The 24,987-nt window shown below is 44.3% G+C and overlaps 1 protein-coding gene across 5 annotated transcripts in view; it reads left to right on the top strand.

Moving 5' to 3' along the window:
- The window catches only part of wbp1la (WW domain binding protein 1-like a), a 121,379-nt gene extending 99,902 nt beyond the window's left edge, over positions 1-21,477 (top strand). For all 5 annotated transcript variants that reach the window (XM_043713046.2, XM_043713048.2, XM_087998724.1 and 2 more), the window contains 2 exons: positions 10,363-10,524; positions 17,285-21,477. In XM_043713046.2, coding sequence (XP_043568981.2) covers positions 10,363-10,524; positions 17,285-18,057 — 935 coding nt within the window. In that variant the 3' untranslated portion in view covers positions 18,058-21,477. The remainder of the gene's footprint in view (positions 1-10,362; positions 10,525-17,284) is intronic.
- Positions 21,478-24,987: the final 3,510 nt, after the last annotated feature.

Genomic DNA, 24,987 nt, shown 5'->3' on the forward strand with positions numbered 1-24,987 from the left:
AAACAAGGCATGACCCACTCTCACTAGTATCCTCATGTACAGATGAGGAAGGACACCACTTTGGGACAACACATCCATCTTAGGACAAGCCAAACAGACACGCACGAGAATTCCTAGAGGCATGGCATTCCAACTTGAACTCTGTCAACAAACGCATCGACTTGAACTCCAACTACCACCCTCTGAGGAAATGAACAGGAAATGACATCACCAACCCAAGGAAACCTAACCACACAAATAGAAAGCAGGACATAACACCAGCACTTCACCGGTGGTTCACTGAAGATGTTGTCTAGTGTGGTGATGAAACATCTGAAAACGAATCTTCCAACTCAGCGAGCAAGCCTACAGCCATAACCTTAACCCAAGCTGCAAATCTTCTCAAAACTCACTAGTTGGAGTTTTAATGGTGAGGTCAATAGGTTGTGATTAGGCAAAGTTTAAGTCCTGGAAATAGAATTGTGGTATACATTAGCTATGATCGAATTGAATGAGGGGACTGAATGGCCTTCTGTTTGCACTTTCTAATAAACCTGCTCAGAAATGAGGAGGAACTTGATCTCGGACCTCCTGGTTCTGGGGTATGGATGCTACCACTGCACCACACGAGCCCCACTCCTCTTGTTTATATGCTCCTTGAACCTTGTTGATTACTTTTATTTGCGCACAGCAGATTGGAACTGAGGAATTGATTGCCCTGACCTTGTGGGCTGTTTGATCTGCGACATGGTTATGCTATGACACAGAACGTGTGTCACATGTTCAATCCAATCCACTGCATCTCCTGTAGGCAAAGGGTCATTAGCAGCCTGCTGTTATCGATTAGTCTTTGTGGTCAGAGACCTACTTTAAGAGCATGTAGACCTGACAGACACTGAAATTACATAAGGTATGGAAATAGAGCAGAGTAATGATTGCAGTACTGGGGGTGGGGGTGGTGGTGGGATGTTGTTGGAATCACTCATTTCTGCTTTATTTAATCCCAATACAGAACTTGGTGCAATGTGGTCAGATCTGCAGATGATACCACTAGGAGGCACTAGAATGAAGTGCGGGAATGAATAAATGATTTTTGAATGATTTATTGTTACGTGTATTTTACAATGAGAGAAACAGTAAAATATAGCGAAAAGTTTTCCATTGCCACAGTGATCTGCAGCCGTTTTGAATAGTTTAAGGAGAGTCCATCAGTCCTGAGCCAGCTCATCATCAAGGACACCTGCATTGCTGTCCCTCTGCCACCACCCCATCAATGTCAACATCGGAGTGGCCAATCCTCAGATGCCATCTTACACCATTGAGCCATCTCTCCTCTGCCAATGCTTCGCTACCACCTGCACCAGGCCCACCAACATCAGAGTGACATTGTTCACCCGTGGGCCAATTCTCCCCTGCCATTGCCTGCACTGAACCCAGCAATGTCACGGTCCCATCTCTTGCTGCTTGTCCATGTCACTCTGATGCCCTTCTGCTGACACCAGTGCCAGACCCAACGATGAAGTTTCCGATCCTCGGGTGCCATCTTTCAACCAAAGTTGTCTCTGTCAACATAGCAGCTGCCAATGCCAGGTCCTGTGCTCACACTGAAAAAATAAGATGGAGCTCATGGCCAGGAGGTGCACACTGGGCCAGTGCCATCTCAACCTGAAGACGGGAGGGAATGCAAACATAGAACATAACAGCTCAGTACAGGCCCTTCGGCCCTCTGTTGCATCGACCTGAGAAACCAATCTAAAGCCCATCTAGCCCACACTATTCCGTTATATCCATATTTGCTGGTGCTATTTGGGTGGGTTTAATCTAGCAAAGCAGGGGGATGGGAACCGGAGGTGTAGTTGCAGTGCACAGGAGGATAAGAATAGGAAGGACAGGGACAGGATTTCAGGGTCACAGGAATATGCTGCAGACAGCAAGCTGGTTTGAAGTGTGTCTACTTCAACGCCAGAAGTATCCGAAATAAGGTAGATGATCTTGCAGCATGGATAGGTACCTGGGACTTCGATGTTGTGGCCATTTCGGAGACATGGATAGAGCAGGGAGAGGAATGGATGTTGCAGGTTCCAGGGTTTAGATCTTTCATTAAGAACAGGCAAGGCAGTAAAAGAGGGGGAGGCATGGCCTTGATAGTCAAGGATAGTATAACGTTGGCTGAGAGAATTTTTGATGAGGACTCGTCTACTGAGGTAGTGTGGGCTGAGGTTAGAAACAGGAGAGGAGAGGTCACGCTGCTTGGAGTTTTTTATAGGCCTCCGCAGAGTTCCAGGGAGGTGGAAGAGAAGATTGGCAAAATTATTCTGGGTAGGAGTGAAAGGAATAGGGTGGTCATTATGGAGAATTATAACTTCCCCAACATTGGGGATTCCATCTTATTTTTTCAGTGTGAGCACAGGACCTGGCATTGGCAGCTGCTACGTTGACAGAGACAACATTGGTTGAAAGATGGCACCTGAGGATCGGAAACTTCATCGTTGGGTCTGGCACTGGTGTCAGCAGAAGGAAATGCTATAACTCTAGTACATCGGATGGATCAGTTTTTGTCCAATGTGTGCAGGAGGATTTCCTGACACAGGATGTCGAGGGCCGACAAGAGGGGAGGCTACACTGGGTCTGGTACTTGGTAATGAACCAGGCCAGGTGTTTGATTTAGTGGTAGGTGAGTACTTTGGAGAGAGTGACCATAATTTAGTTTAGCGATGGAAAGGGATAGGTACGGGCCACAGGGTAGGAGTTATAGATGGGGGAAGGGCAATTACAATGCAATTAGGCAGGAATTAGGATGCATAGAATAGGGTAGCAAAATGCACGGAATGCAGACAATGGAAATATGGAGCTGGTTTAAGGAACAGATATTGCGTGTCCTTGATAGGTATGTCCCTGTCAGGCAGGGAGGAAGTGATAAGGTAAGGGAACCGTGGTTTACAACAGAAATTGCATCTTTTGTTATGAAGAAGAAGGAGGCTTATGTGTTGATGAGGCAAGATGGTTCAGTTGAGGCGATGGAACGTTACAGATCAGCTAGGAAGGATTTAAAGAGAGAGTTAAGAAGAGCAAGGAGAGGACACGAGCAGTCTTTAGCAAATAGAATAAAGGAGAACCCTAAAGCTTTCTATAGGTATGTGAGGAATAAAAGGATGATTAGGGTAGGAATAGGGCCAATCAAAGACAGAAGTGGGAAGTTGAGTGTGGACCCTGAGGAGATTGGAGAGGTGCTAAATGAATATTTCTCATCGGTTTTCACTCAGGAAAAGGAAAATATTGTAGAGGAGAAGAATGAGGTACAAGATATTAGACTAGAAAGGATAGAGGTTAGTTATGAACAGGTGTTATCATTCTAGAAAGAGTGAAAGTAGACAAGTCCCCTGGGCTGGATGGGATTTATCCGAGGATTCTCTGGGAAGCTAGGGAGGATATAGCAGAGCTTTTGGCTTTGATATTTGAGTCGTCATTGTCTACAGGTTTAGTACCAGAGGACTGGAGGATTGCAAATGTTGTGCCCTTATTCAAGAAGGGCAGTAGAGATGACCCAGGTAATTATAGACCAGTGAGCCTTACTTCTATTGTCGGAAAGGTTTTGGAAAGGATTATAAGAGATAAGATTTATAATTATCTAGCAAACAACAATTTGGTTTCAGATAGTCAACATGGTTTCATCAAGGTCAGGTCTTGTCTCACAAATCTCATTGAGTTTTTTGAGAAGGTGACCAAGCATGTGGATGAGGGTAGGGCAGTTGACATGGTGTACATGGGACTTCAGTAAAGCCTTTGATAAGGTTCCACATGGTAGGCTTTTGGAGAAAATGCAGAGGCATGGAATTGAGGGTGATTTAGCAGTTTGGATTAGAAACTGACTTTCTGAAAGAAGGCAGCGAGTGGTGGTTGATGGAAAATATTCAGCCTGGAGTCCAGTTACTAGTGGTGTGGCACAAGGACCTGTTTTGGGACCACTGCTGTTTGTCATTTTTATAAATGACTTAGACGCAGGCATACGTGGATGGGTTCGTAAATTTGCAGTCAACACTAAAGTCGGTGGAGTAGTGAACAGTGTGGAAGAGTGTTACAGGTTGCAGGGGGACTTGGATAAACTGCAGAATTGGGCTGAGAGGTGGTAAATGGAGTTCAATGCAGATAAATGTGAGGTGATGTACTTAGGGAAGAATAATAGGAAAGCAGAATACTGGGTCAATGGAAAGAACCTTGGTAGTGTGGATGTGCAGGGGGATCTTGGAGGCGACGTACATAGATCCCTGAAAATTGCCACCCAAGTGGATAGTGCTGTTAAGAAGGCATACAGTATGTTAGGTTTCATTGGTAGAGGGATTGAGTTCCGGAGCCGCGATATCATGCTGCAACTATACAAAACGCTGGTGTAGCCACACTTGGAATATTGTGTACAGTCTAGTCCCCATATTTCAGGAAGGATGTGGAAGCATTGGAAAAGTTGCAGAGGCGATTTACCAAGATGTTGCCTGGTCTGGAGGGAAGGTCTTATGAGGAAAGGCTGAGAGACTTGAACTTGTACTCATTGGCAAAAAGAAGGCTAAGAGGGGATTTGATAGAGACATACAAGATGATCAGAGGATTAACTAGGGTAGACAGTGAAAATCTTTTTTCCTAGGATGATGACATCAGCGCGTACGAGAGGTCATACTACAAATTAAGGGGTGATAGAATTGAGACAGATGTCAGAGGCAAGTTCTTTATGCAGAGAGTGGTAAGGGCATGGAATGCCCTACCTGCTAATATAGTCAACTCAGCCACATAAGGGAGATTTAAACAATCCTTAGATAAGCACATTGATGATGAGACAATGTAGGGGGACGAGCTGAGAATAGTTCACAGGTTGGCGCAACATCGAGGGCCGAAGGGCCTGTTCTGCGCTGTATTGTTCTATGTATCAAATGACCATTTAAATGCCCTTAATGTTAATGAGTCCACTACTGTAAAGGAAAAGAGAAGAATAAAAGACAAGAAAAGAGAAGGAAACATAGTCAGAGTGGACAAACCCCGGCTCTAAAGCATTACCCTGCTGCCGTCTAGAATGAGACAGCTATGTGTGCAGGAAAATGGCGGATGACATTTAACACACAGCAAGGTGTGGTTCTGTATGGGGGGGGGCAAGCAAAGGAAAGCAACCTAGGTGTAGGAATCATACAGCCTTACACATACCATTCAACCCATTATACTTGTGCTAGCTATTTGGAAGAGCTGCCAATTCCAGGTTCAAAAGAGTGACAGTGATGTAATAATGTAACTGAAGTTTCCCAAGTCTACAGCCGCAGGATTCAGAGATCATAGACCGCAGGGTGATCTGGTCTTTGGGTGAGTATCACTTGTGTAATGACTCAAAACAGCAACCAAGTCACTTGAGAGAGGTAAGAAATAATTGTGGTGAATAAAGGGTTAGTCACAAATGAGTCGATTAAAGAATTATTGGGAACTTTATTTTTATTGTGGGGCAGAATGTAGAATGCAATACCATTCAGTGTACTTGAAATAAACAGTGTATTTGAGGTTTAAGGGGATGTTAGACAAATACATAAGGAAGAAGGATGACTGGCTAGGGTTAGAAAAGATCTGGTAAGGGAGGAAAAGACTTGTATGGATCCTAAACTCCAGGACAGACTTGGTGGGCTGAATTGAAAAAGGTAGCACTGACAAAACACAGCAGCATCCGTGGAGCAGGAAAGTCAACGTTTCAGGCATAAGCCTATCATCTGGAATGGGAAAGGGAATGAGAGAGAAACAGGAGGGTCGGGGGTGGGGCTGGGGGGAAGGTAGGTGGGAATGCGATAGGTGAATGTAGGTAGGTCGTAAATGTGGTAGGGAGGGTGGAGTGGATTGGTGAGAAGCAAGATGGACAGGCCAAGAGAGTGGTACTGAGTTGGCAGATTGGATCTGGGATGAGGGGAGAGGAGATTTGGAAACTATTGAAGTTGACGTTGATGTCGTGTGTTTGAAGGGTCCCAAAGTAGAAGATGAAGCGTTCTTCCTCCAGTTGGCAGGTGGCTTAGATTTGGTGGTGGAGGAGGACCAGAACTCGCATGTCTTTGAGGGAGCATGTGTGGGAGAGGGCTGAATGGCCTATTTCTGTGCATTTCAACATAATATTGGTGAATATCTGGAAACGTAAAAGTTACCCTCTGGCAAAATACTAACCAAAACAGGTAGGTTTTATTGGCAAGCCCTTAGACGTTGATGTCCTCAGCTATTTAGATTACATTGTTGAGTGTCCTTGTGCCCAAAAAGGGGGAAATGGAAAGCAGTGATCAGAGGAAGTGAGAGTGAGCTGTTTTTCCTATTTAAAGTACAAAAGAGAGAATTTGGACTTTCTGTCTCATCCTGTGCTGAGGTGGTTTTGCTGAGTCAGAGCGTTTGTTTGCTTGCGTGTGCTGTGTGAGACAACTTGTCCAAACAGAGCAATGTGTTTCCTGCAGTATGAGCTGGAACTGTAGCTGCTCTGCGTGCCAGTAAACACATTTCTTGGGCCTATTTCAGAGGAAGCTGAAGCATCTGAGGGTTCCAAAAGGCTATAATGTGGGCTTGGTGGAGCGGAGGAAGGGAAACTTAATTAGTCGTGCCCAGTAGTGTTTAAATGTCATAGAGCGAAACATTCTTGCCAGTTTGCTGACCTTGCACAGGACTTTTTTTTTTAATGCAAACTGCATGCACATAACAAAGAGTAGAAAATAACTAGTACATAGAATTGTGATTTGTCCCACCTCGCTTATAACATAAGCAGGGCCCTGGAGAAAAGGAGATGGCTTTTGTTCACAGCTTGTTCACAGAATCTTCTTCCAGTTAAACAGCAGCTCTCCAAATTCTGGTTGCTGTCCAGATTCTAAAGCGGATGCAACTGAGCTGAGTGAGTGGGATCCACGTGTAAACTGATCATCCCTATTTTCCTCACCAGTATCTATTTTGGCTCCTAATTAAGGACCGAATTTTGTTTCTTTCAGTACAAGGGATTTGTTTGTGAGTCTGCTTTTTCCCTCACCCCTCTTTGAGTGAAGTTGCTGTTCCTGGGACAACATGAGTCTGCAGCTCCCTGGTGATGCCCCTACTTGGTCATTATGGCGGCTTAAAGTTTAGGGAGTTGGACCCTCTGATCCTCTAACATAGAAGCAGAACAAATAGGAATGGGAGTAGGCCATTCTGCCCTTTGAGCCTACACTATAATCCAATATGATCAAGGCTGATCATGCGATCTTTGCATCCCACGCCTACTTTCTCTCCATACCCTTGGTCCTTTAGCCGCAAGAGCTATGTCCAGCTCCCTCTTGAATGTATCTAACAAACTGGCCCCAGCAGTTTCCTGTGGGAGAGAATTCCACAGGTTCACAACTTTGAGGGAAGAAATTCTTCCTCCTCTCAGTCCTGAATGGTTTGTCCCTTATTCTTATACTGTATTTCATGTTTTCACCAGAGGTAAGTATCCAGCGCAGGGACGCTAATGCTGTAAAAAGACCCAAGTGTTTTGCGAGTGTGTTGTCAAGGTAACACTGAACTGTCCAAGGGAATATTAGGACAGGAGACCTTCAGCTTGTTCTGACAGATGGGGTTTGAAGAATATCTTTAAAGGCCGAGAAGTTTGAGAGGGAATTCCAGCGATTGAGGCATTCTCAATATCCTCGGCCCCTTTACTGGCAGCCCTGTCTTCAGAGCGGGGATCTCCGGGTTGTCAGGGTGGGTGAACGCACAGAGATAAAGAGGGACAAAGCCGTGGGGGCATTTGAACTCAATAAGTGAGTTTTTAATTCTAAGATCAATAGAGGTTCACAACATAAAGGTGATGGGTGTTTGGGAATTGTTGCACCTTAAGATAAAAATGGCAGAGTTTTGGACAAATTGAAATCTACAGAATTTTTATTTTGCTCCTTTTCACTTCCCCCTAGCCCATGGGGATTGCAGTTTTAAAATTGCCAATAGTCAATCATACTACCAGTAGACAAAGGCAGAATGACGGTCATCCTGGACAAAACAGACTACATCCAAAAAGCGCAACAACTACTTGCAGATACCAACACCTACCAAAAGAGGGAGTTTGACCCCACCCCACAGCTCACCAATAGGATAAACAACACGCTGAGGAACCTACAAAAAAACGGACAGATAACCAGGTCTGACCTACAAAGAATGAAACCTGAAAGCAACAACACCCCCAGATTCTATGGACTACCTAAAGTGCACAAACCAGACACCCCACTCAGACCCATAGTATCACTCCCAGGGACACCATCACACAAACTGGCTAAAGAACTACAGCAGAAACTGAAACACCTGATCAGCGGATCCAGACACTCTATACAATCAACACAGGAATTCTTGGACATCATCAGAAACATACATATAGACAAGGAAGAAACCATGGTCTCATTCGACGTAACGTCACTGTTCACCTCTATCGACAAAACCCTAGCCAGAGAAACAATAGCCAACCTGCTGGACATACAGAACAGACAACAAGATGGGGAACCTATCAACAAAGACGGCATACTCAAACTACTGGACCTGTGCCTCACAACACACTTCACATTCAACAACCAACATATGGACAAATCTTCGGCATACCCATGGGCTCACCGATCTCGGGACTCATAGCAAAAGCAGTAATGCAAAGGTTAGAACAAACAGTCATTCCGCAAATTCAACCCAAACTCTGGGTCAGATATGTGGATGACACCTTTATAACCATTAAAAACACAGAAATAGAGAACACACACCGGATCATCAACTCCACACTCACAGGAATCCCATTCACTAGAGAGGAAGAAAAGGATAACCAACTCCCATTCCTAGATGTGATGGTACAGAGAACACCGAACGGAGAATTTACCACAAAGGTATACAGGAAAGCCACACACACAGACCAAGTCCTGAACTACAAAAGCAACCACCCCAACACACACAAAAGAAGTTGCATCAAGACACTGTTCAGAAGGGCCACAACACACTGCAGCACAATAGAACTTCAAAAAGAGGAAGAACACCTCTACAATGTATTCGCCAAAAACTGATACCCATGCAATTTCATCAACAGATGCCTAAGGGAAAGACAACGGAATGAGGACATGCCACAACCCAAAGGACTAGCCACTTTACCATACATCAAACATTTCTGAACTGACAGCCAGACTACTGTGACCACTAGGACTCATAACAGCACCCAAACCAACAGCCATCCTCCGACAACAACTCACCAGGACAAAGGACCCAATACCCAGCATAAGCAAAACCAATGTAGTGTACAAAATCCCTTGCAAGGACTGCACAAAACACTACATAGGACAAACAGGAAGACAGCTAACGATCCACATCCATGAACACCAACTAGCCACGAAATGACATGACCAGCTATCCTTAGTAGCCACACACTCAGATGACGAGCAACATGAATTCGACTGGGACAACACTACTATTATAGGAAAAACCACACAGAACAGCCAGGGAATTCCTAGAGGCATGGCATTCATCCACAGAATCAATCAATAAGCAAATCGACCTGGACCCAATATACCGGCCACTGCAGCGGACAGCTGAAACTGACAACCGGAAGCGGCAGATTCAAACCACTACAAATGCCGGAGGAAACATCACAGAAGCGCTTCACAGGAGGCTCCCAAGCACTGAGGATGTCACCTAGACTGGGGACGAAACATCTGCAACACAAATTTCCAGCTCGGCGAACAGAACCACAACATAGTCAATGAATTCAAAGTATTGGGGATTATTTATTCTTGCAAATTGCCTCCCAACTAGGACAATTGAAAGAGAGTGTTGCTGCTGGCAGTTTTAACCAGTCTGTGACCATCCTGCTGATCTCCCAGAGATGGATATGTTGTGACTATTTACTTTCACTAAACGTCACAAGAATTCTTTGATTCATTTGGAAAGTCTTGTGCAATTTCCATTTTAATTTAGCATCCATTTTGTGAACTTTTTTTAGGTTTAGTGGTATCAATGGCTAACGAGCAAAATTAAGGATAGTGTTCGATCCAAAGCAGAGTCCATATAAAGTGGCGAGAGAAAGAAGGCAAACTGGAGGATTGGGGGCAACTTAGAATTCAGCAAAGGAGACCAACCAATTGATTAAGTGGAAGAAAATAGAGTATGAGAGTAAATTAGTATGGAACATAAAAGCAGACTGTAAAAGCTTCTGTAAGAATGTCAACATAAAAAGGTTAGTATAAGCAAATGTAGATCCCTTACAATGCACTACGGTCGAATTGGTAATGGAGAACACCCTTGCTCCTATTTTCTAGGTTTCAGTGTTTGTACAGTCAACTGGATAGCAGAAACTGCATGTCTGGAGTCACTACAATGTAATTCAGCGGTGTGATATTTTGCTTGTCTTTCTGTCCACAGGGTTCTGGCTGGTTTGGACCATCATCATCATCCTGAGCTGTTGCTGTGTCTGTCACCACCGGCGAGCCAAGCTCCGTCTGCAACAGCAGCAACGGCAGCGGGAGATAAACCTTATCGCCTACCAAGGAGCCCGGAACTACTCCTTGCTCCCACTCTACCTGAGTATGTGTCTTTACTGGAGCTCGTCATCCCTGAACCATGGTGCATTATCATTAGCCCTTTGACACCATTGACTTGTCTGTCTTACAGGGGTGTATTGCTGTCAATGTTTTGCGTCTTTGGCCATCTGCATTTCTGATGTGTTTGATCTTATTTTACATTTGGCAGTTCAGCCATTTTTCTTCCAGTTTTGGTGCAAAGGTAATGCACAATTATATGAAATTTAACAAGGTAGCAACAGACCATTGCTCCGTGTGAATGGCCTCCCATTCTACATCAGCTGATCATCATCTCTCTTCTCCCTCATTTGTCTAGCTTCCTCTCCAACGTGTTTCTGTTCTTCATGTCAACTGTAGTTTCTGTGATAGTAAGTTCTGGCTCATCTCTGGATTAAAATAGAAAAAGAAGAAACCTTTTACTTGTTTTTGTTAACCAAGTACTGGCCACACCTGAGTCTTTGATACAGGCTTGGGGCTGAAGGTTACCCTCTAAGTGGTGGGAGGTGAGGATATCTCACTTGTGAAATTTGTTGGGCTGGTTAAGTGTTTATTTTTCTGTCTAATTGCTCAGATTCAACCACATCGCTGTGGGTCTGAGATTGTATGTGGCTCAGACTGGGAAAGGATGGCAGATGTCCTTCCCTAAACGTGTTTAGTGGATCAGATGGGTTTTTATGATAATCAGCGCTAATTTCATGGTTTCAATTAGTCAACTTTACATTCCTGTTTTTATTTATTAAATTCAAATTGTGTGGTGCACGTCCTGGAATCAGCAGGAGAGACCAGTTCTAGTGGACTGATGCTTGCTGAATTAGGTGTAAGCAGAGAGATTAATACCAGGGTTTCAGGACTTGCAACAGAGGGCTGGTCCTTGTAGCGATTCATTTGATTCCTACTTCTGTCTTCAAATGGATGGATATCAGTTAAATACAGGAAGGGAGCAGTGATAATTCTGTTCATGACCAGATGCATTCAGTACTTGAGATCTAGGTTTACACTTGGAGTACAGTGCTGCAGGATCTTTCACTTCCGCAAGCCCAGGAAAAGGGAATTTTGTTTTTAAAAAACCTGGAAGGACGTGCTATTCATTTGGGCTGTTTTTATTTAAATTATATAAATTTAATGTCATCTTTTCAAATATGTATTCTGTGAAGATTTCTTATTCTGCGACATTAAAATAGTAAGGTCAGCAAGGAGTTTCTCCCCCTTTTACCTAATTTCCACTGGTTCAAAAGTTGGGTCTCTCAATGGGGAGAGACTGATGTTAAAATTACAACCAAACTTCAATACAAACATTACAAAAGGACAGTAGAAATCTGGAACTCGTAGAAATGACCATTAATATTGGGCCAATTATTTTTAAATATGAGATTCGTAAATCTGTGTGTGTCTCTCTCTCTCTTTATTTTCCTCCCAGCCTTCCCTTATCTATCTTTCCTTTGTCCCCTTCTCTCCTCCCTTACCCTCACCTCTTCTGTTTCAGTGTCTGTGGTACATGCCAATCTTTGTGTTTATACATCTGTCTGTCTCCTTGTCTATGTCTTTCTTCCTTTCTGTGTATGTGTTCACTTGGAATCTATCACTGTCCATCCCTTGGTGAGGTATGTGCTAATGTTTGAATATATGTGTGCATATGTGTGTGTGGGTGCACACAAGCACGTACACATCTCTTTGTGCCATTTTCTCTCACTCTCTCACTCTCTCTCTCTCACTCACTCACTCACACTCTCATACTTTTGCTCTCATTCACTCGCTTTCGGACTCACTCATGCATGCTCTCTCTTGCTGTCTCTCATTCCTTCCTCCGCCTCTTTTAAGTCAGGCAAAAATTGAATAAAGGAAAATTCTCCCTTGTTGTTAACTTGTGCACTGGCTGCTGATGGTGGGCACCCCTCTTTATGTAGTCTAGAGAGCAGCCCATGGCCAGAATGGAATATTACTCACAAAGCTGCAAACTAGAGTGAAATCATCTCGCTCTCTATCCTGGTTTCTCATGTGTACACAATCATGCCAGAGTCTTTCATTCATTCAGAATGACATTGGCATCAGAAAGCTACAGTGTGTCAATTCACCTTCCTATCCACAATCTTACTCATGTAACCAATAACATTCAGGTTAAAAACCCTCGAGAACAAAAATGGAAATTGCTGGAGAAACTCAGCATCTGTGGAGAGAAAGCAGAGTTAATGTTTCGGATCCAGTGACCGTTCTTCAGACTGAAAAGACCTTCTGGCCCATTAGTCCTGCTTCACCTTGTGCATATACTTTCCAATCAACCCAAAACAATGTGGGCTTTTGGGAGTGTGAAAGAAAAGGCTGATTTGTTTTGGGGGAGTGGGGGGGCTTTTAGGATTTAGGATCACTCAGGAGATCACTGAATGTAAATTTTCTGTAGTAAGTAACTTCAATGAACAGATCTTCACCACAACCAGGAATAGATCCCACTCTCTTGTTTCATAGCATTCAGTGACTTAGCTCCAGTCCATGAGACAGCAGCTTGTCTCACTGTTCCCCTCCTGACATCAAGGCTAGGCTGGGCTTTTAAAACTAAGATACTCGAGCATTCCCTGATCTATTTAATTAGAATGAATGATCAACTGAACTACTGCCTAAAGCCTTCTTCATAAACTTTAGGAAGGAAGGTAGGAACAGGAAGTCACTCAGCCTGTCAATGCAGCCCTACCATTCAGTACACTTTAAGGCTGATTTGAACATTTCTGTGTGTTTTGCCCACTCCATCCCATAATGCTGTAATCCATTGACTATCCTTATTCAGTGGTTCATTGCCTTTTGCAAATTGGAAACCAGCCATTGCCATGCAGAGTGATGTCAGCAATCTGCGTTCAATTTCTGCACTGGCTGAGGTTACCATGAAGGATCTCTCTCTGTCTCTGTCTCTCTCTCTCTCTCTCTCTGTCTCTCCTTCTGTCTCTGTCTCCCTCTCTCTCTGTCTGTCTGTCTCTCTCTCTCTCTCTATACCTCTCCACCTGTCCCCTTCACCTCAGGCATGGTGATTGTCAGGTTACTGTAATGAGACAGCTGCCCAATGGGCTGGTAGGACAATGATGACTTTTAGGAGAGGAGCATGCTGACTCTGCCCTCTGGTGGCAGGTAACAGAACTGCTTGGACTGTGACTTGCAAGAAATTACATCCATTTGCGGTCTCTGGCAAAAACAATTTCAGGAGCATCTTGTGAGGGCAGAGGCAGAAAACTAGATACTTGGCTTTTAAAGAATTCTGCATCAAAAAGAACAATCTTTGTTTCTGTGTCCATAAATGTTGATGTAATCTGCAAACCAGCAACATTTTACTATCCTTGTATTCATATTTGTACCGATCTATCAAAATTTTCACACTGCCATACTTTCGCAGATTTTCTAAGCTCAAAGTTGCGAGTGTGTTTTGCACGTGGTCTCAGAGTGAGGACCGTAGAAAGCGCAAAGTAGGTGATGATTTCTTCATGAAAGGTGTTCCTGCTAACTTCACAACTGAAATATCTGACCTATCGCCACTTTGCTTTTTCATTGTTCTTTTCTTTAAAAAGACTTTTCTTTCCCGGTGTTTAGTTTTCTTTGAGACAGACGGTCTAGAATTCAGTAGTTGTAACTGAGGACTTAGCCAGTTTAATATTCATGGACAAAATCAGAAGTCACATGGTGCGAGTTTCTAGTCTAACAGGTTTGTGAATTCACAAACTTTCAGAGCTCTGCTTCTTCATCAGCTGAAGTCTTGACTCGGGGGCTACACTTCGAAAGCTTGTGATTTCAAATAGATTATTGGATTATAACCCAGTGTCATGTGACTTCTGACTTTGCCCACCCCAGGTCCAACACTGGCATCTTCACATCATAGCTACAATATTCATAGAGTCATAGAGATGTACAGCATGGAAACAGACCCTTCGGTCCAACTCGTCCATGCCGACCAGATATCCCAACCCAATCTAGTCCCACCTGCCAGCACCCGGCCCATATCCCTCCAAACCCTTCCTATTCATAAACCCATCCAAATGCCTCTTAAATGTTGTAATTGTACCAGCCTCCACCACATCCTCTGGCAGCTCATTCCATACATGCATCACCCTCAAAGTGAAAAAGTTGCCCCTTTTATATCTTTCCCCTCTCACCCTAAACCTATGCCCTCTACTTCTGGACTCCCCGACCCCAGAGAAAAGACTTTGTCTATTTATCCTATCCACTCACATCATAATTTTGTAAACCACTATAAGGTCACCCCTCAGCCTCCAACACTCCAGGGAAAACAGCTCCTCCCTGTTCAGCCTCTCCCTGTAGCTCAAATCCTCCAACCCTGGCAACATCCTTGTAAATCTTTTCTGAACCCTTTCAAGTTTCACAACATCTTTCCGATAGGAAGGAGACCAGAATTGCACGCAATATTCCAACAGTGGCCTAACCAATGTCCTGTACAGCCGCAACATGACCTCCCAACTCCTGTACTCAATACTCTGACCCTTGGAGACATTGGTTAAAAAAAATCCATCAGCGTCATTATTCCTGTGACAATTTTGAAACTTAAGGTTTATACTCTTGTTTTCAAATCTCTGTATGACCCCCCACCACTTTCCTATCTCTGTAATCTCCTCAGGTCAATCATCCTCTGAAATATCTGCACACATTTAATACCAGAATCTTAAGCTGATTTCAATTGATATCGACACAAGGACAGTAAACTATAACTGAGTTGCAGATTGCATCAAAATTTATTGATATGGGAGCAGAAAGATTACTATTGTCCAATCATTGGTTGTCATCTCTTTGGTTGTATTAACCCTACAACTCCTTCCCTCAGATCCTCATCGTTTACATCTCTGTCTGTTTAAAACCTTGCCCTTTGTCATTCTTCCTAGTATCTCCTTCTGATGCTAAGTGTATGATGTCTACTATTAGCTCCCGTAAAGCACCTGGGAGTGTTGTATTATGTTAAAGGTTCTGTATCAAAGTAAGTTGGTGCAAAGAGTTAAATGATATTTACTCATTTGCCTTTGAGTTTTTCACCTGGGCCTTGAATCATTCATGTGATAAAGTGCAATATGCTGAAGGACGATTGATCTTGTCTAATAAAAGCAAGATACTGTGGATGCTGGAAATCTGAAACAAACACAAAATGCTGGAGAAACTCAGTAGGTCTGGCAGCATCTGTCGAGAGGAATAGTTAACATTTTGAGTCCATTAGGACTCCTCTGTAAAACTAAAAGGGATTGGAGAATGGACACAGTACTCCAGTGCAATCCCATCCTTCCTGTAGAGTGTGGGCTAGACCTGCACCCAGTACTCCAGCCATGGCCTCACCAAAGTCCTGTACAGTCCCAACATGACCTTTCTGCTGTTATAACATGGACCAGACTGATAAAGGCAAATTTCCATATGCCGCCTTAACTACCCTAGTAACCTGTCCTGCCACACTTTTTGGCAGAACTTGAGGGATTGTCGTTAGGTCCAGTGCAGAAAGAAGGAAGGGGATGTTAATTGTGATGAAAGAGAGAGTTGTAAACTGGCTGTTCTGGATCCCTTGGATAGGGAATCACAGAATAGAGCAGAGGCCCTTAGGTCCATCAAATCTGCACTGTCAAAGCTATGCCACTGTGACCTTGAATGTTATGACATTTCAACTCTCAGCCAAGTTCTTTATAAAGGTTGAAGTTTCCTGCATCAGCTGCCCACCAGTGCATTCCAGACCCCCACCACCTGGGTGAAAAGGTTTTGCCTCAAATCCCCTATAAATGTGCCTCTCACTTTTAAAGTTATGCTCCCTTGTTTCTGACCCTCCAATTGAAGGTAACAGCTGTATCCTACCCACCCTCACAATTTTATACCCACTTCAATCTTCCCTGCTCCAAAGAAAATAACCTAAGCTTATCCAGCCCCTCTCCATCACTGAGTTGTTCCATCCCAGGTAACATTCTGGAGAATCTCCTCTGCACCCCGTCCAGTGCAATCCCATCCTTCCTGTAGAGTACGGGCCAGACCTGCACACAGTATTCCAGCTGTGGCCTCACCAAAGTCCTGTACAGCCCCAACATAACCTTCCTGCTGTTATAACCTGTCAGGCCACCCTCCGAGATCTTCAGACAAGCAGCCCAAGATTCCTGAGTTGCTCGTGCCCTGGCCATTTAGATTTAATTTTTTTTTATCGTACCTAGATACACGTGACAGTAATAAATCAGTGAAGAGTTTTGTGTTCAGTACAGGCAGATCATACTGTACAAAGATCTAAGGGAAACAGAACAGAGTGAGGAATACACTGTCACAGCTACAGAGAGGGCGCACAAAGAGCGAGATCAACATTAAATTTGAGACGTCCATTCAGCAGCCTAATAACAGCAGGGAAGGAGCTTTCCATCTGATGGTCCTTGCGTTTAAGCTTTTGTATCTTCTGCCTGTATGAAGAGGTTGGAAGAGATTATAACTGGGGTGGGAGGGGTCTTTGATGTTGACTGTCTTAGGAAAAGACAGCGAACATCATCGAGAAATCTAGATGAGTCAGTGGATGGGAGTTGAACAGTGTGGTGCTGGAAAAGCACAGCAGGTCAGGCAGCATCCGAGGAACAGGAGAGTCGACGTTTCGGGCAAAAGCCCTTCATCAGGAGGTTGGCTTGTGTGATGGACCGGGCTGTGTTCACGATTCTGTGTAGAGAGAGTAATTAGTTCTAATAAGGTGATTAAATATGTTTGCATTATGAATATTAATATATTTTTCTTTCTTTGTTTCTTCCCTCCCAATCCCTTCCGGAAACAACGACCAGGATTTTTGCCAAGTTATCTGCTACCTCCTTATGAAGAAGTGGTGAACAGACCAGTGACTCCTCCACCTCCCTACAGTGCCTTTCTTCATCAGCAGTGTGTCACAGACTGTAATAGCTCCTCAAATCCCGAACCAGCCAGGTCCCCCAACACCCCGAGTAACTCTGTGCCGACAGTCTGCGAGGTGGTGCCCCGTCAGGGCAGCACTCTAGACCTGGACTCATCCCTGGTGTACTCTGAGAGTGGCTCGAACAAATCTGCGACGGTGAACCAGGCGGACGATCTAGGTCCTGCCTCAGAACTCGAGCCTGTGCATGCGTGCTGCCTAGAGCTGGAGGAGGAGCTGAGCTGCCCCGAGAAAGAGCAACTCACTGACTATTACCCCAGCTCTTCCTCGAAGATTGAAAACTGGCACCACCAGGCCTGTTTGGAAATCAAGGATGTGGACAAGACGCCAGGGAGACATCGTAGGTTCACCGGCGATTCCGGCATCGAGGTCTGTGTTTGCAACAGAGACAATGACCCAAAGGAGCTGGATGGTCTGATTGACGGTTTGGGGGGTGCGATGGAGTTCTGTGACAGCTGTAACATGTGTGAGTCATGTCCCCGAGCAGACATGAGGGAGGAAGGCCTTGCTGAAGCGCACGAGCAACAGGATTGCAAGGAACAGCACGTTCCAGACATGGTCACAGAGGAACCGGTGTGTCTTCTGCTGGACACCATCAATGAAAACGAGTTGCTACAAGCTCATCAGCACCACGATGCCCAAACCTAACGGCAGCTTGCCCCATCAGCTGCACGATTCGATATCTGTGCTCAAGGACTCCTCGGACTCCCTTCTCATTGAGCTTCGAAACCATCCTGGTATCAGCATGTACCTGGGAGGGGGGGAGAGAGAGAGAGAGACAACAATAGACAGTTGATGCCAGACTGGGTGGTGGTATGAAGCAGAGACTGTGCTGGCAACATTGCACCAAGAGCAATTGGTCAGGCTAGCTACACGGCTAGCATTCTGTGGTGGTTAACGTTGACCTGTCATATTGTAGTATAGATGCAATTTTGGCGTCAACTGGAATTTTGTATTCAAAATTTAATTTTTAATCAAAACCTATTTGCATGGGATCATGGCCCTACATTCATCTTGTCAGGCAGAAAGACCACTTTATTTTTCTTTACCTGTGTCCAATAAGAGAGACGGCTATTTGGGATTGAAATCCCAAATAGAATAAAACTGGAGACTTTAGTCCTGGCACATGGGTGTGCTTTTGAATAGCAGGAGTAAGGGGTGGGGGGGTGTGTGGTTGTGGGGGGGGAGTGGCTACTCTCTTATGGGACTGTGAATACTGGCTTTAAAATGTATAAAGGGCATCTTTCAGCATTGTTTATCTCTGTCTCTACAAAAGCACAAGTTGCATTGTTTTGATTATTAAGGCTTTGACTTTTTTTTTTGACATTTGCAATGCGTATGAAGATTCAGGATGTGCGGCAAGATACGATGATCAAGTCACCTGCAGAAGCTGACACAGTGAAAAACCACAACAAAAAGCCATAACTGGGTTGGATATGCAATCTTTCCTTGTCCTGAATCTGTAATGGTGAATTTAATGTGCATAGTAAAAACAGAAAGAGCTGTGGATGCTCTGAATCAGAAACGTTAACAGAAATTGCTGGAAAAGCTCAACAGGTCTGGCAGCATCTGTGCAGAGAAATCAGAGTTAACATTTCAGGTCCAGTGTCCCTTCCTCAGAACTGATGGTAGCTAGGAAAATCTGGATAGTGTCTGACTGGTATGGTTGCTGTTGCTGCAAATGACTTTTCCCAAGTGAAACAAAGTTGGTTCTGATTAGTTATGCGCTGTTTAATTTGGTGTGCGTTAACATCTGTGATAAACTCGGATCTGCTGTGCAAGTCAGAATAGTCACTCTCTCTCGCTCACCAGAGCTCCTCCTCCACCAGTACTATGTCTCCAATTCATATAATAGCACAAATGAATTTCCTTTCTGTGTTCCGTGCAGCAAGTTTGCAAATTTGTATATCTGAAGCCTTTGTGTCTTCTACATAGTGCGGAGATTAAGACCACTGCGTGTGTGAGAGTTTGTGTGTATCTGTGAAAACAAATCGGGATTTATATATATGTGTGTGTGTGTGTGTGTGTGTGTGTGTGTGTGTGTGTGTGTGTGTGTGTGTGTGTGTGTGTGTGTGTGTGTGTGTGTGTGTGTGTGTGTGTGTGTGTGTGTGTGTGTGTATGTATTGCCTTTCATGACCTCAGGGTATTCCAAAGCGCTTTACAACCAATGAATTGCTTTTGAAGTGTAGTCACTGTTGTACTGTTAGGAATTGAGGCAACCAAATTTGCCCACTCAGCAATCTTTAACAAGCAGCAATAAGGTAAAAGATGTGTTTTAGATGTTGGTTGAGGGAAAAACTTTGGCCAGTAACTGGACCGGGTGCTGCTTTTTGAATGGCAAAGTGGGACATTTAGTGCCCAACAGCATGGGTGGACATGACCTCAGTTTAATGTCTGAATGGGCTACACTGAAGTATGAGTAGAACAATGTTAGGTGAGTTACAGATTCATTATGTGTGCATACACGCACACCCTGTGTTGGCTGTGCACAGCAAAATGCCAAACGTGTTACCAGGGCCCAAGCCCAACTCTGAATCATCCCTAGCCATCTCCCTACGTCACTGTAAGATACAAGCCAGGTTTCCACCCTCCCTTCCATTTCTTTGTCCCCACCACACCCTGGTATTTAAGTGGGTTTGAATCTGGTATTAGATCATGGTGAGCTGTAGATTTGTGGATGGTGAGCGAGTCATTTATTCAGGGTGTTGCCTCAACACCCCTGGAATGACTGCCTCATCTGTTGTTAAACACTGGAACAGTCCAACATACCAGGCAGTTCTTGACTGGGTCAGAACTGGGTGCAGGCAGTAAATAACCCCAGTGAGGTCACTGTTGGAGAGGAGGTAGCCATTTATAATGGGCAACATGAGTTGTGTAACATGAAAGTGGAAGATGGAATGATAGTCTTACCACAAGCAAGTAAAGTTTTAGAAATGAGCCAAGGAACATGCACCACATGAGTTCGATCAAGCTCACATAGGGAGCCCTGTAAGTGCGGAGCCAATGAGGCCTGGACCTAGATGGGTTTCAATGTTGGCAGCAGGCTCTGCTGAAGTGAAACTCGATTTTGTTTGGGTTGGGGGAGGGGGTGGCATTGTTTGTCTAGGGGTGTGGGTAGATGCAGACAAACTGCACTATGTTCGGTTCCACACCGACAGAGTCATGGAAACTGTCGGAGAAGGACTGTGGGATTTCCAGATCCATTCACAGGATTAGTTTAGATTTTTTTTTAAATGGGGTAAGGAAGGGGAAATCTCTGTGACACATTAACTGGAAAAGCATGGACTTAAAATTATATCTGTTTTGATTTGGCGACTCTTTTTAAATTTAAATACAAAAGCCGCAATACCTTGATATACAGACTACTGAAAGAAAACAAAAATTATTTCTTATGAACCGCAGGGGATTTCATGCAGTTGTATATTACGCTGGTCTGGCCTGGTCTGGTCTTAAAGCAATGCATTGAAGACCTGCTCTATGAAGTACCAACTGGTTTAACTTGGTTTTATCATTCAATGTAATTTTTCCAGTAGATATTTTAATGGTTTATTAAAAAAAGCCATCGTGTCTTCTGATCTCCTGGTCATTGTTTTCCTTTCAAGAACGTTGCCAAATTACTGTGAGGATTTAACTTGTTATCACTCCACACCCCCTCAAACTACAACTCTTGCAGTAAGAATCTGTCAGCTGTGTGCAGTTCACCATGGGCTGGCGTGGAATGGAGAGAGAGAGATACCGGAATTAGCTAAGTTGTTCTCGAGAGAACCTCCAGGACATGGTGGGCTGAATACCCTCTTTATGTCGCCGCTCTGCTTCTACAAAATGTCGCATCTCAACAACTCACCCGATCACCCTGAGTTGCAGCAAGGCATCATCCAACAGAGATGGACCACACAGCAAATGATGATCCTTGTGTGTCTGGGCTGTGTTCACAGCACGCGCTATCACTCTTGCGAGAAGCAGCAGCTCATCATCCCTGTGAAGTCAATACCACTCGGTCTGTCGGTGACTTTACCAAGGTGATAATTATTCAAACAGTTTCAAATAAAAATAAAAGACATATAATAATATTGCTCTCCCTTGTGTTTCTCTGGCATTCCTATCTAGTCTCCCCTACAAGAGGAAATGTGTGTTTCTAACCTATTAGCTGTTTGTCATTGAAATCTCACAGTCACACACACCATCGCAATCTAGAGTCATAGAGATGTACAGCATGGAAACAGACCCTTCAATCCGACTCATTCACGCTGACCAGATATTCTAACTTTAATCTAGTTCCGTTTGCCAGCATTTAGCCCATATCCTTCTAAACTTTCCTATTCACATACCCATCTTAAATGCCTTTTTAACGTTGTAATTGTACCAACCTCCACCACTTCCTCTGGCAGCTTGTTCCAGACACTCACCACCCTCTGCGTGAAGAAATTGCTCCATAGGTCTCTTTTTAAATGGGGTGGCATGGTGGCTCAGTGGTTCGCACAGGGATCCTGGTTCAATTCCAGCCTCAGGCAACTACCTGTGAGCAGTTTGCACGTTCTCCCCATGTGCGCATGCATTTCTTCTAGATGCTCTGGTTTCCTCCCACGGGCCAGATATGTGCAGGTTAGGTGAATTGGCCATGCTAAATTGCCATTAGTGTTCAGGGGTGTGTAGGTTGGGTCCATTAGTTAGGTAAATGTAGAGTAATAGGGTAGAGGATTGGATCTGGGTGAGTTGCTCTTCGGAGGGTCGGTGTGGGCTTGTTGGGCCAAATGGCCTGATTCCACACTGTAGGGATTCTATCATGATTCTATGCTATATATTTCCTCTTTCATCTTAACCCTATGCCCTCTAGTTTTGGATTTGCTCCACCCCAGGGGAAAGACCTTGGCTATTCAACCCAACAATGCCTGTCATGATTTTGTTTTTAAATCTTTCTCCCACACTACTGTCCAACAGCAGCAGTGCATATTTCTCTGCAGCATACACATCGTGCAGGACACAGTGAAGAAACATCGAGGGCACAAACCTTTATTCATATTTCAGCACCAGGAAGGAAAAAAAAATCCCGGAGTGGGGGCCAGTGACCAGCTGTGCCCTTCTCTTCAATGGCAATGTCTATGTGATCGATTAAAGTGAAGTGGGGGAGGAGAAGGGGTTAAATCAAAATAGAATCGGAGGGGAAAATAAAACACTCCATGCACTGCAGTGCCTCCATCTCCCTGAAAACCTCGAGGCTATTGATGGACACAGTGTGCTCCTTCTCAAGGGACACCTGGTCCTGAACATAACTGCGGAAGAGGGGCAGGCACTTGGCCCTAACAACCCCCTCCACGGCCCTGGTTCTGATTTTATAAATCTCTATACAGTCACCCCTATAGCTCAGGCACTCCAACCCCAGCAATATCCTTGTAAATCTTTAATGCAGTCTTCACGTTTAACAGCATTTTTCCTATCACAGGGAGACTAGAATTGAGCATTAAATGGAGCACAGCAGGTTGAAGGGGGACCTGATTGAGACGGAGAAGATTATAAAGAGCATGGATAGGGTTAATAGCCATTATTCCCCTTAGTTGAGGGGAGCAACATCAAGGGGGCATCATTTTATAAGTGAAAGGGAGGGGATTTGAGGAAATCCTTTTAAATCCATAGGGTTGTGAGGTTCTGGGAGGGGGGTTGAGGCAGGATATCTAATGACTTTTAAAAAGTACTTGGATGAGCCACTTGAAATGTCATAACATTCAGGCTATGGGCCAAGTGCAGGAATGGTTTATATAAGAATGGACTCGATGGGCCAAAGGGCCTCTTCTATATGGTATGATTGTTTGAGATAGAAGAACTTGGTATATATGAACAGACAGACCAGGAGCAAGAGTAGATCATTCAGCCTCAAACTCTTGCCACCCCACAGTCTCATTGACCCACTGTCGATGATTTTAGATTCTCTTCCTAAACCAGGATCTATAAACCTCTATTTTGATATCTGATGACCCCTGAATTGACCACCTTCCGAGGCAGAGTTCCAAAGTCTCTCAACTCTCTGAGGGGTATGAATTCTCCTAATCCCTGTGCTAAAAAGTTAAAGCCTGGAAGTTATTGGTCGGTTCACTGAGCTGGTTGGTTTTCTTGCAAATATTTTGTCTCCCACTTGGGTGACATTTTCACTGCTGTGTAGTCTCTGGGTGAAGCGCTGTCGTCGTGATCCACCCCAAATCTATAAGGTTCTGTCTGTTGTGGCGCGTGGTTCTACCTCTGGTTTTGTGCCGTAGTGGTCTGTAGATGGGGTCCGTTTTCAGCGTGTTTGTTTTTGTAACCAGAGGATGAATATCAGGCCTTCAGGAATTCCGCTGAGCCTGCATTTGTTTAGCTTGCCTCGGTATCGTAATGTTGCACGTTCACCGGGATCAAGTTCACCAGAGAAAAAGAGAAAGATGACCAGCTCCCGTTCTTTGACATACTGGTCGAACGAGCAAAAACAGAGAGTTCCTTAGCAGAGTATACAGAAAGACTGCACATTCTGACTATATCCCCAGTTACAACAGGAACCACCCCAATGTCCACAAACAGAGCTGTGCTGAGACCCTGCTTGTATGAGCAATAACACCCTGCAACACCACAGAACTCTGTAAACACAAAGAAGAACACCTTGACAAAGTCTTTGCCAATAGTGGGTACCCTAACAGCTTCATCAGCCAATGCTTGACATACAAACAACACCAAGAAGACACTGTGACCAGCCCCTCCCACTCTGCCCAATACACTGACCACCCTACCCAATGTCAGAAGCAATTCAGAACTAACAACGAGACTCCTACATCCTCTGGGAATAATGACAGCACACAAACCCAACAGCCACACATCGTCAGCTATTATCCAGGACAAAATACCCCATACTCACACCATGCAGGATGAATGTGATGTACAAAATACATGCAGCAACTGTGAAAATCATTACATAGGACAAGCAGGCAAGAAACTGGCCACCAGAACACACAAGCATCAGTTTGTAACATTAACAACACGCACAGCTCTCCCTCATATCAATACATACTGGCAATGAAGGACACCAAGTCAACTGGGACAACGTTACGATCCTGGGCAGGTTAAACAAAGACCAACTCTGGGGGATTCCTGGAGGCCTGGTATTCATCCTCTGGTTCCATAAAACCAACACGTTGAAATAGAACTGACCACTACAGCACACTGTGACAGACAGAACCCTATAAATTCAGGAGAGATCACAACAATGCATCTCACCCAGAGGCTGAAGATGCTACCCAGGAGGGACACAAAAGAGTTGCAAGAAAATTAACCAACTCAGTGAACCAACCAACAACATCAGCCACAACCTGAGCTACAGATCTTCACTAAAAGGGGAAACCCCAATTTTAAAAATGTCCCCTAGTTCTGGACTCACTCACAAGGAATAACCATCACTGGGGAGGTGCTGGCCTAGTGGTATTATCACTGGGCTGTTAATCCAGAGACCCAGGTATATTCTGGGGGCCTGGATACAATTCCAACCATTGGAAAATGGCAGAATTTGAATTCAATAAAAATCTGGAATTAAGAGTTTAATAATGCCCATGAATCTATTGT

The sequence above is a fragment of the Chiloscyllium plagiosum genome, unplaced genomic scaffold (assembly GCF_037043375.1).
Source record: "Chiloscyllium plagiosum isolate Xiang-an unplaced genomic scaffold, Cpla_swu_hap1 HiC_scaffold_22, whole genome shotgun sequence".
Classification (NCBI taxonomy): domain Eukaryota; kingdom Metazoa; phylum Chordata; class Chondrichthyes; order Orectolobiformes; family Hemiscylliidae; genus Chiloscyllium; species Chiloscyllium plagiosum.